At 33.8% G+C, this 12230-nt stretch overlaps 1 protein-coding gene across 2 annotated transcripts; it reads left to right on the top strand.

Moving 5' to 3' along the window:
• The first annotated feature begins 4201 nt into the window (after nucleotides 1–4201).
• LOC112709772 (diacylglycerol kinase 1) lies at nucleotides 4202–11621 on the top strand. 2 transcript variants are annotated; one of them, XM_025761727.3, is made up of 10 exons: nucleotides 4242–4337; nucleotides 4515–4561; nucleotides 4722–6208; nucleotides 6483–6852; nucleotides 7341–7417; nucleotides 8162–8281; nucleotides 9454–9618; nucleotides 10030–10167; nucleotides 10407–10602; nucleotides 11175–11621. In XM_025761727.3, the coding sequence occupies exons 3-9, from the start codon at nucleotides 5045–5047 to the stop codon at nucleotides 10554–10556; spliced, it is 2184 nt and encodes a 727-aa protein (XP_025617512.1). In that variant the 5' UTR covers nucleotides 4242–4337; nucleotides 4515–4561; nucleotides 4722–5044; the 3' UTR covers nucleotides 10557–10602; nucleotides 11175–11621. The 2 variants fall into 2 exon arrangements, with proteins under 2 accessions (XP_025617490.1, XP_025617512.1); XM_025761705.3 differs by lacking the exon at nucleotides 4515–4561 and having other exon boundaries at nucleotides 4202–4439.
• The last annotated feature ends 609 nt before the right edge of the window (nucleotides 11622–12230 follow it).

Here is a 12230-nt window from a genome sequence, read left to right on the forward strand (position 1 = left end):
GAGTGTTTCTTTTATTTTGGTTTTGGATGATTCTTTTTTTAGATTTTGGATTTTTTTTATTGATTTTAGATTTTTTTTGTTTGTTTGTTTGCTGCCCAACTAATAGTTGGCTATTGTTGGCTGATATCCAAGTTGGTTACCTACCGTGATTGAAATTTTTAAACTAGAGTTTTTTTAAAGAGTTGACTACTATGTTAATAAGTTAGCTGTATATAGAGTTGGTTCCTTATACTGTTTTTGTTGGCTTTTCAAGAACTATTATATTATATTATGACTACTAATCCTCATAAGTCATTACATCATGTTACTTTCGTGTCGTTTATAATAAACCTAAGCGGACCAAAATTCAAACAATGAGAAAGGGGTAATGATATTAATGAAAAATAAGAGTAAACTACCATTTCTACCCACGAAAGTTCTAGACGCTAGAAATTTACCCACGAAATAACGAAATTGAAGTTGTACCCACGAAAGATCGAGTCTGTACAACCAAACTATCCAAACCCTAAAACACTACCAAAAAACTCAAATTACCCTTTTTAGCCTAACTTAACCCATCATAATGCCTAACCCTTTATGGCTTTACCACCACTAAAATTTTTCTCTCCAACTCTCGTCCATGTCTACCACAACCGTCAGTGCTACCATCACTATAACTACCACTGATGTCACCTCCTTCTCCTTACCACCACCGTCCTCCCATTTTCTTCATCGATGAAACCTTAGCTTCCCTAAAAAATTCATCCTTAAGGACATAGAAATCAAAGACAAAGCAACTCCAACATACAACACCTCCTTTAATACCACGATAGAGACAGAAATAGAGTGACGATAATGGTGGCTTGCCAGTAGTGATTCTAGCGACCTCTAATAGTAAAAGCGACAAAAAACAACAATGGAGTGGCCTAGTGACAGCAAAGGCAGTGCCCCCAGCATTGAGTTCTGTTGACATTGGCAGCAAGCGCGATAGTAGTAGAATGGCTCTTCTTATATCGCATCCCTCCTCTTTCTCTCGGGCTAACCTGAGCTCTCCCTCTCTTCTTTCTCTACGCCTCCAGCTACGACAGCGATGGCAAAGTCCTCATCCGGTGGTAGCTCTGACATCAGCGACAGCAAGGAGAGCTTCGACAGTGACAACACATCCCTTTCTTCTTCTCCTCGCATTTTTTGTTCTCTCTCACTCTCTTTGTTTCGGCCTTTTCTGTCATTCTTCCTCCCTTGCTCAATGGCAATGGCGACGACCACTCGCAGTCCATCAACATCGCCCTTCCTTCCTCTCCCAGTCTTTAATAATTTTATTTAATTAATTGTATTATTTTTTAGGATTTAGATAGTTTTGTTATAAAAATCTATTTTTCATAAGTACAACTTCAATTTTATTATTTTATGGATAAATTTATCAATATTTAAAACCTTTATAAAAATAATAATTTATTCTAAAAAATAATATATTAAAATAACTAAATCTTTATTTACAAGTTACTTCTCTAAACAAAACCTCAAATTTGCATCCCTATGGACTTCTCTATATTTCTCTTTTCCCCTATTGGATTTGCCCTTTTAGACATAGCAGCAAAATATATATTTTGGTTGCTTTTCTTTTTCTAGTTTTTTTGTTAAAAATACGAAAAAGAAAATAACAGAATCAGTATTTAGTTATTTGTTACAAGAGTTTGAATTAAAGCAGGCTAGGTATGAAAGCATAATTATGCTTTTCAGTTTTGATGCTGTGATAAAGTAAGGCAAGTTAACCTAGTTTTCAATAAAAACACCCATTAAATTAACATTAGAAAAACGAATGTGATTTAACAGTTATTTGAAAATAGTAATATCAGGAAAATAAAAAATATAGTTTAAATTTATCTTATTTAATATTTATTAAATATTATAAGGGTAAAGTATATTTTTTGTTCTTGAAATTTGACAAAAATTTTAAAAATACCCCTAAGTTTTATTTTGTTTCAATTTTGTTCCAAAATTTTTCGATTTGTATCAAATATACCATCGACGGCTAAATTTTTAAAAAATTTAAGACCAATCTAACAATAATGTATGAAAATTATGCTTGATTTACTTGTATTGAGGGGTTGTTCTTATAAAATTATTGTTGAATCGGTCTTAAATTTTTTGAAAAATTAGCCGCCAAAAATATATTTGATGCAAATCGAAAATTTTGGGGACAAAATTAAAACAAAATAAAACTTAGGAGTATTTTTGAAACATTTGTCAAACTTCAAGAACAAAAAATATACTTTACCTTTATTATAATAGTTAATAAATATTAAATAAGATAAATTTGGACTATTTTTTATTATTTTTTTTAATTATTAAACATTTTCGATTTGGAAAACTATGAACCTCAAAATTGTCTAAGAATATTGAATAGGTCTTGGACCAAAACATTTATTAGAATAAATTCATATACTTAGAAGTAGGACCATTATCAAACCTAACTCCATTGCTAGTTTCCTAAATTAACAGCCCATCCATTAAAATGAAGCGGCATAACGGCAATGGCAATTAGTGTCGATTAATTAATTTTTAAACATAGACATTATATAGTGACTTTTGTTTTGAACACTTGTTATATACACTGTATATATTTTAGACTATTTATTAAGGTTATTAATTTTTTTATAACTTTATATCAAGAGTTTCAAAGCAAAACCCAAAGAGTAATCATCTCTTTCCAAAATTAAAAGTTTGGATTATAAAAATTGAGTAGGAAGTAGGTATGAAAAAATTAATGGAATTAAGCCTCTAAAAGTACTATTCTGCTAAAATACAAAAATAATTATGTAATATAATATGAATTTAATTTTTAACAAAAATAATTAATTTCAAATTTTATTACATAAAAAGTTATCTAAATATATAATTTTCATTAGATAAATTTTATCTTTACAAATTTTTTATTAAATAACAAAAAATACTAGAGAACTAGTAGAATTTATTCTTTTTGAACAATAATTAATTAATAATATTTAAAAATATAAATTAAAAATATATTAATTGAATTATTAAATTAAAAAATTAGATTAATAATTAAAAATAATAAATTTTAGTCACCATTCACTTTTTTTCTTAAATAATATCATCTCATCAAAATTTTAATTTATTTCAAAAAGTGTATTTTCACTATTTTGTGGTAAACCGTAAACCAGGATGCAGGGAAAGTGTTGCTGAGTGCTGACTTGATCAAACGACGTCGTATAAGATTGCCGACGAAATTGCATTGATCTTTGATCCAGCACTACCCTACACACGTGTTGGAAGCAGAAGATGGTGTCCCGCATGCACCGCGTGCCACGTGGCACTACAAGAATCTGATTCATATCTAGATTCTTCCTCCAGGTCACATCCAAGGAATCTTCTTTTCTTACTACTAACCCCAAAATTTTGCTAACCCACAACTTTTTTTTTTCTTTTTCTTTCGTAAAATGATAAAAAAAAAACTCCGCTTTTGTAATTCATACTTATTTATTTGTGATCTGTCAAATATTTTGGTCAAACTGTGTTTTTCATATAACATAATAAACAAAAAATATAATACAATAGTTAAAAAATAATAAAATATTATAATTAAAATTTTTTGGTCGAGACATTTATAAATTGATAAGCCCAAAATCTAAATTATAAGTAATAGAGTGTATTCTCATGCAAAATAATTAAATTAATTGAACTTTTGGTTTCGAGTTTTGAACTTTTTTATTTCTCTTCTCTTTTATTAATTGATTTTTAGTTAAAAGTTTTGTTTTGAGTGTACAAATATTATTTGACAAAAGATTAGATGATTGCATAACGTTTATAAAATACATTTTTTAAATTTTTTAATAAAATAATAATTTATAAAATAAAAAATAAATTTTATAAATAAATAATATATAAAAAATTAATTTATAATTAAAATTAAATAAAAATTATTTGACAATTATTAAAAAATTAAAAAATATGTTTTGTTATTAAAAAAAATCTAATAGTCGAATCATTGAATCTTTTAGACACTTATTTGCATATAAAACATAAATTCAAATCATTTAATACTAATTTACAAATTATTTAATATTATTAAAAACACTAACAGTTTATGTTTTCTATAAAATTACAAAAATAATAATTTTACTTTTATTTTTATGATGTCACTTCACATATAATATAAAAATAATAACGTTATTAAAATAGGGTCATAAAATTATTGATTATTCTATTTTAGTGTGTCTCCTAAATTGAAGAAAAAGCTACGTTGTGTTGTGTGACTTGTGTCGAGGGATCGCTTCGTCTATTTTCTTTCTCGCTTTTTTCTCAGTTTCATCTCCGTATCTCTCCCTTCTTCAACTGTAACTTTCTTTCTTCCTTCGCTTCTCTCCATCAATTTAGGGTTTTCTCCGCACCTCAATACTTTGTTTTTACTCTTGATCTCGCTGCATCAACAAAAAGCTGTAAGCTACTTTTCATTTATGATACTATTCGATTCTGAATTGTTTATTTCTTTTTTGAATTTTTGCATGCTGTAGCTGATTGGGTACCGGAAACGCTTTTGTTTGGTTTCTGAGAAACCGAGGTTGGCTTTTTCTCTGCTCTGAAAATGGTGGTTCTGAAACTATGGCATTTCGGCGTTCACAATAAATATGACACTTAATTGGTTGTTGCAAGTTTTTTTTTTTCGTTTTACATAATTTTTATTTAACTTTGTTATTTTTGTTTTCTTTTTTTGGGTGCAGGTATTCTGCATACTGCATTCTTTCAGACTGTGGAGTTAACAAGGGATTAAAAGAAGATGTTTTGCAGAAAAATTGGGGATGAGGAAAAACCTTCATGTTTGATTTGTTTTTAGATAGAAGTAAGGTGTAGCAATCACATACTAGTATACTACACAGAACTCACACTGCCTACCATATATGAACTTTTATTGAAGAATCAGACCTACAAACAGCAATTTTGAAATGGGAGGTTTATGATCATACTTAGGGATTTATCAGGGTTTAAGTTGGGGACCCGTTGAATTAAATTGTTGCAGGTTTTAGAATTATATAGTTGAGTTGGTATGGACGAGGACAGGGATTTTGAGATGTTGCTTTACAGTTGGAATACCAAAAATCCAACTGATCGGCTTTTCATTATATCATGTTGCATTGCTGCCCTTGTTGGAATTTTGACCATAGCATATACGGCTTTTCAGTGGAGGAGAAACATCAACCTCAGTTGGATGAAAGCCATAGCTAGATCAAAGAAAAACCCCAAGGCCAGGCACAAAGTTCCTGTGGCCCCTCATACTTGGACGCTAGAATCCGTATCTCGTGCTAAGAATTTAAACTGCTGTGTATGTTTTAAGTCCATGTCGCCCTCTCAAACGCTGGGTCCTATAGTAGCTTCGGATAGTTTCATACACCGTTGTGGTATATGTGGTGCAGTAGCTCATCTAAGTTGTTCTTCTAGTGCCCACAAGGACTGTAAGTGTGTCTCTATGGTTGGATATGAGCATGTCATGCACCAATGGGCTGTTCGTTGGACAGATGTTGCGGATCATCCTGATGAAACCTCTTACTGTAGTTACTGTGAGGAGCCATGTAGTGGGACATTCCTCAGTGGCTCCCCTATATGGTCTTGCTTATGGTGTCAACGTTTGGTACATGTTGATTGTCACAGTACAATGTCTAGTGAATCGGGTGATATATGTGATTTAGGCCCATTTAAAAGATTGATATTATCACCATTGCATGTCAAGGAGTTGAACAGGAACATGGCAGGGGGTTTCTTAAGCACAATTACTCATGGGGCAAATGAGATAGCATCTTCAGTTCGGGCAAGTATTAGGAATCAGAGCAAAAAGTATAAGCATGGAAGTGAACAATCAGCTGAATCCGAGAATGGTGAAGGCACTGGTGAAATGTCCACAGAAAGCACTGGTGATTCTCATCAAATAGCCAATGGTCACCATGAAGTGGATGAAAAAAATAATGGTGTCATAAGTAAGGAGGCTCAACATCAGGATGGTGATGTAGTTAAAAAGATGGATAGAAAACCCAGTCTTAAACGCAATTCTTCATTCAATCTGAAGGATGAGTTACTAGGGATTAAACAGAAATACGAGCTGATTGATTTGCCTCCAGATGCAAGACCGTTGTTAGTGTTTATAAACAAGAAGAGTGGTGCCCAGCGTGGAGACTCACTTAGGCTGCGCCTGAATATTCTTTTAAACCCTGTTCAGGTTTGTTTCTACCACTTATTATTATGTCTGGTTATTGTTTAGGTATCTGTTTGCAGCCTTGTATAAACATTTATGCTTTGAAGCTGATTAACAAGTAGAACACATCCATCCATTAAAACTTATGTCCTATTATGAAATTAGCTAAACAAGATTACAAAGTAGTTGCTATCGGCTGTTGGGATACATGAAAGACTACTAACGGTGGCTTTACTAGTTCTCTTGCTTGTTTTGAGTGGTAATTGACATAATGAAAATCAAACCTCTCTTTGTTTAGGTGTTTGAATTGAGCTCATCACAGGGGCCAGAGATGGGACTTCATTTATTTAGGAAGGTGCCTCATTTCAGGGTTCTTGTGTGTGGGGGAGATGGAACTGTTGGCTGGGTTTTGAATGCTATAGATAAGCAAAATTTTGCTTCCCCTCCCCCAGTTGCTATTCTTCCTGCTGGTACAGGAAATGATCTGGCTAGAGTTCTCTCTTGGGGAAGTGGATTGGGACCTGTGGAGAGGCAAGGGGGGCTTAGCACGCTGTTGCATCACATAGAACATGCTGCTGTTACTATTCTTGACCGGTGGAAGGTATCTATTAGTTATACACATGAGAAGCAACAGCTCCAACCGCCAAAGTTTTTGAACAATTACCTTGGTATGTGAATGCATTTTTCTCATGCTTACTGCTAATTACATTAAAAACCTGTAGATTTGATTTGTCTGATAGGTCAGCTTTGTAAAAGTGAATAAGCACACACACACACACACGAGAGCTATTCTTTTTTTTTTTTTTTGGTTAGTGATAATGGCTTGAGAGAGATGCCTTTTGTATCTGGCATTTGATTTTATGTTTTCTTAGTATTCTGGTTTGACTGTGAAACTGACTGAATCAAGTTGAAAGGTTTATTTGCTTGTGTTGATTTTTACATTAATATGGTCAACTTACATCTTTATCCCGTCAAATATGATTTTAGTCAGATTCTGTGGGATAGTGTAGTGAGGTTTAGCGTGGTGTTCAAATCAGGCACAAATTCCGCTGCTTTCTTATGTATTTACTTGGCTCATAACGCTTTGCTATTCTCCGTAATCCTCTTCTGTAAATTCTTCATTGGATACTAGTTTTGAATCTTTTTTAAACCCCAGGAATTGGATGTGATGCAAAGGTTGCTTTGGACATTCATAATATGCGGGAAGAAAATCCAGATAAATTTTATAACCAGGTATTTAAGGTGTAACTAATATTGGTTATGAGTTGTGTGGCATTTTGATGATGTGAACTGTGCATTTTTAAGTTTCAATATAAGAGATGGAAAATTTATTGAAATAGGAGACCCGCTGTGTGGATATGATTGCTTACTTTTTTATGGAATGGAAACATGTTTACATGGACGTGGGGTTTGTGTTGTTCCTGGGTGCAAAAAGGAAAAACATATGCTGTTAAAGATAGAGAAAGTAAGGAATATCAAAGATATGGTTTTTCGGGTTCAATAACACTTGCGTTATAATGGGTTTGGATCCTTAAAAGTGAATAGATTTGTAAAGTGATAAAGTGAGGGGTTGGATTGAACACCTTTGGATCAATAACTTCCATTGCAAGTGGGTATCATCAAATTATCCAAGGGTGGTTACCCCTTTTACTTTATTACTTTATGAATCTTCTCACTTTAAAGGATCCTCTTGTTTATTTTGGTATACCACAATTCTTTTGATCTTATGATCGGTGAAACTTAAGCTAAATTTGTTTGGGTTTTTACTTGAAGCGATTATAAAATTTGAATCTTTAATGTAGAGATAAAAGCTAAAAATATATTTTTTAATTATTTTAACAAATTTATTCAAATATGTGATAGTGGTTTTTGAATTGGAAAAAATAGTTTTTTCTTCAAACAAAATGCAACTAATTTGCTTACAATTATATGTACTGAAACTTCTAGACTCAACACAAATTATTTTGATATGTGCAGTTTATGAACAAAGTTCTATACGCTAGAGAAGGTGCTAAAGGTATTATGGATAGGACCTTTGCAGATTTCCCCTGGCAGATTAGAGTTGAGGTGGATGGAGTTGAAATTGAGGTCCCTGAGGTAAGTTTAAGTGCAAACAACCTTAGTTATGGTGCAAATTCTCTTTATTGTGTAGCTGTCCAGTCATCACACATTCTCTGTTCCTTTTAATGCCAAAACTAACCTTTTATTTTCTAATACAATGCACCCCTTTGCCCACCAAAATATGAGTAGGATAGAAAACCTTTACCAAATTGCTGAATTATTTAATACATTTTTCATGTCATGGGGGGTTCGGCTATATTTTTACGTTGGTTGCCGAAGACCTAACACAACCCTCCTCCTTTTATTAAGTCCATACCTTTTCACATTAGTCTTGGAAGTACTCACAGAGCACATCCAAGAGCCTGTGCCATGGTGCATGCTTTTTGCCGATGATATCGTCCTTATGGGAGAGTCAAGGGAAGACCTAAATAAGAAGTTGGAGTTATGGAGAGAAGCTCTAGAAGTGTATGGTCTGTGCATAAGCCGTAGCAAGACGGAATATATGGAATGTAAGTTCAGTCTGAGAAGGGAAAACTCCAATATAGAGGTGAAAATTGGAGAGAATACCTTACGAAAAGTTAAAAGTTTTAAGTATCTTGGGTGCATCATACAGGATAATGGAGAGATTGAACATGATGTAAATCATAGGATCCAAGCAGGTTGGTCAAAATGGCGGAGTGCATCTGGTTTTATATGCGACAAAAAAGTGCCTTTAAAACTTAAAGGTAAATTCTATCGCACCGCTATAAGACCGGCTATGCTGTATGGTACGGAGTGTTGGGCGGCTAAAGGAGAGCACGAACATAAGCTGAGTGTGGCAGAGATGAAGATGTTGAGATGGATGAGTGGTCACACGCGATTGGATAAAATAAGGAATGAAGATATAAGGGAGAGAGTTGGAGTAGCACCCATTGTGGAAAAGATGGTTGAATCGCGTCTCAGGTGGTTTGGACATGTGAGAAGAAGACCGATAGAACATCCAGTCAGGAGGGTGGATGAGATGGAAGATGGACAAAGGGCGAAAGGCAGAGGAAGACCTAAGAAGACCATCCATGAGGTGGTCAAACGAGATCTACATGTAAACGGTCTCTCTGTAGACATGATACATGACAGAGCACAATGGCATCGTTTGATTCATGTAGCCGACCCCACTTAGTGGGATAAGGCTTTGTTGTTGTTGTATTTAATACATTTTTCAATTTATTCAGGATGCAGAAGGTGTTCTTGTTGCAAATATTGGAAGCTACATGGGTGGTGTAGATTTGTGGCAAAATGAAGATGAAAGTTATGATAATTTTGATCCTCAATCCATGCATGATAAGATACTTGAAGTTGTGAGCATATCCGGGACATGGCACCTTGGAAAGCTTCAGGTAAAAGGAATCCCCAGACCCCATATAGTGGTATCCAAATTTTGTATTGTTGCCTTGTAGCATCACTAGAAGTTTTATATAAAGAATATGGAGGTGGACTACCTCTTTTGTTTTATTGGTTTGAATTAAATATAAGATTCTGGAGTGAACAATTTAGGCATGAAAATTCCTTTTCTCTTTGTTCTTTTTATTTTTCTTAAATCATGATGTGTGTGGGAACTATACTGTGTATCAGTTGTATTTAGTTTGTGGCCTCTGTTGATTGTGGCCTACTTAAAAGCTCATGGTTTTACAAGGACATACTTTTGACTCAGATTGAGACTTGATATCTTTGTCATGATTAAGTTACAGGAAGTCATCAAACTGTAAAATTCTTGTTATTCAAATCCGACATTGGCTTTGTCAAAACAGGTTGGGCTTTCTCGTGCTCGAAGACTTGCACAAGGACAGTCAATTAAGATACAATTATTTGCTCCATTTCCTGTTCAGATTGATGGAGAGCCTTGGTCTCAGCAACCTTGTACAATTTCCATAGCCCATCATGGCCAGGTATCATTTTAATACTCATCCCTTTGGATTGCAGGTAGTGTGAACTTGCTGTATTACTCTCATCCTTTACTTTGGCATTTTGATACCGTTATTTTCATGACATATGATTGTGTCCTTTCTGTTGCTTCCAACGTTAGAAGGTCTTTATATCACTGCTTTCTTTGTAACTGTCCTAAATACTTAAATGAAATGCATGAACAACTGTAAGCTTATTTTTCGCTCATTTGGTGGTTGTTCAGGCCTTCATGTTGAAGAGGGCGGCTGAGGAACCTCTTGGCCATGCAGCAGCAATAATCACTGACGTGCTTGAGAATGCTGAATCAAACAATGTAATTAATGCCTCACAAAAGCGAGCGCTTCTTCAAGAAATGGCACTGAAGCTGTCCTAGAAAGAACATTTTATCCTTTCAACCAGAAATCAAATCCAGAGATTTTGTAAGTTGTGTTTTGATTCTACGTTAACCACAGTGAATTTTCCTTTTAAAAAGGTTTGTCTGAACTCCCTGCTGCTTCCAAAGCAGATTTGTACATTATGAATCCTATACATATAGAGAAAAAAGAAATGAAATCATATAGCGTTTTGAACACATCTTATGCAATTACATTGTATCATGTGACCCTTGCAGAAAGTGGCTATGTGGGTTTTGGGATTTTTTTTATTATTATTTTATAGCTTTCCTTCTTACAAGAGGATCATTATTGTATGCATACTATTGAAAGAAAATGATTATTACAAGCTGCCACAGATTTTATACAACAATTTTTGCAAGAGTAGTATGGAACTCTGAAAGTGTTGCCTTGTTGATTTTATCTTCTTAACTTAAATGCTATTTCCCCGACAAACCTCTTTTGACCTTAACCCAAAAACGTGTTACAAAACCACCAATTCTTGTTCTTCTTCCGCAAGCTCGTTTTTCGGGCACTCGGGGACCTGAAATTCTTCTTGGTGTTCTTGTGCTTTCTCTGTAGAGAAAGTTAAGTTGATGTCTATAAAGTGGTGAATTTAGGTTGAAGATGTATGCTGGTGAGGAAGCACTAACGCCCTCAATGGCCTTGTTAGTTGGATCTGCATTCAAGTTATGAATGGCTTTGTTGAGCTGCTGAGTCATTTGTCTCCACTCGAATGAGTCGTACAACTCGCTGCCATTGTACTGAAAATTGAGTCTCCTTGTAGGAGCCACTGGTGGTTCCTCCACCTCCTCTTGCTGATTTTTCATTGCAGAACCAAACAGCCATTTTACCTTTGCAGCATTTTTGTGATTAAAACCTCAGAATGTGCAGTATTTGATGTGGAACATAGTTGTCTTGCCTTGAAATTAACGTGTGGTTAGGTGCGTTTTTAGCAAGTTGATTACATTGTTTTCTACGCTGTTATTTCCATGGCTTTGATTTATATCGAAGCAACTAGAACTGCATATATAATCAGTGATTTAAATTAGTATACTTGCTCATTATATTACTTGTATTTATTTTCTGATTAAGTTCTTTGTTTGGATATAAGTATATTTCCTTCATTTACAAAAACTTTGACCCAGTAAAATTATAGTGTCTTTATTTTTAAAATAATTTTAGATAACAAATAAAATTAAAACTAGTGTGAAATCCTTGAGCTCAGCTAACAAGTAACAAACTAGAAGAGAATAACGGTGTATTCAGTATAGGGCTCAACCAACTCAAAAGTCAAAACAAACTCTGACCAATTAATTACACGTGGAAAAATGTTGTTTGCCTTTGAGAGGATAATCAAGAACATAAAATGATAATATGCAACATAGTAGGTGCCACAAATTTAGCAATAATGTTTTGCATCTAATTTCTCTAACCAAGTTATTTTGCTTCAAGTGCTGAGCCAACTTTTAATGTAAATTTCTTTAACGTAAACCTCTTTTAACGTAGTGCTTCTTTTTCCCAATATAAAGCTTTCCTTCATTTTTCTTTCTCAACATAAAATTTTATTTTTTTCTTCATTTTTAAATTCCGATCTGCATTACATTTGAATAGCAAAAATTATTCAAATTCAAATTAGTTGAATGATAGCGATTTGGATTATTTTTCTGAATCGA

The sequence above is a fragment of the Arachis hypogaea genome, chromosome 1, assembly GCF_003086295.3.
Source record: "Arachis hypogaea cultivar Tifrunner chromosome 1, arahy.Tifrunner.gnm2.J5K5, whole genome shotgun sequence".
NCBI lineage: Eukaryota > Viridiplantae > Streptophyta > Magnoliopsida > Fabales > Fabaceae > Arachis > Arachis hypogaea.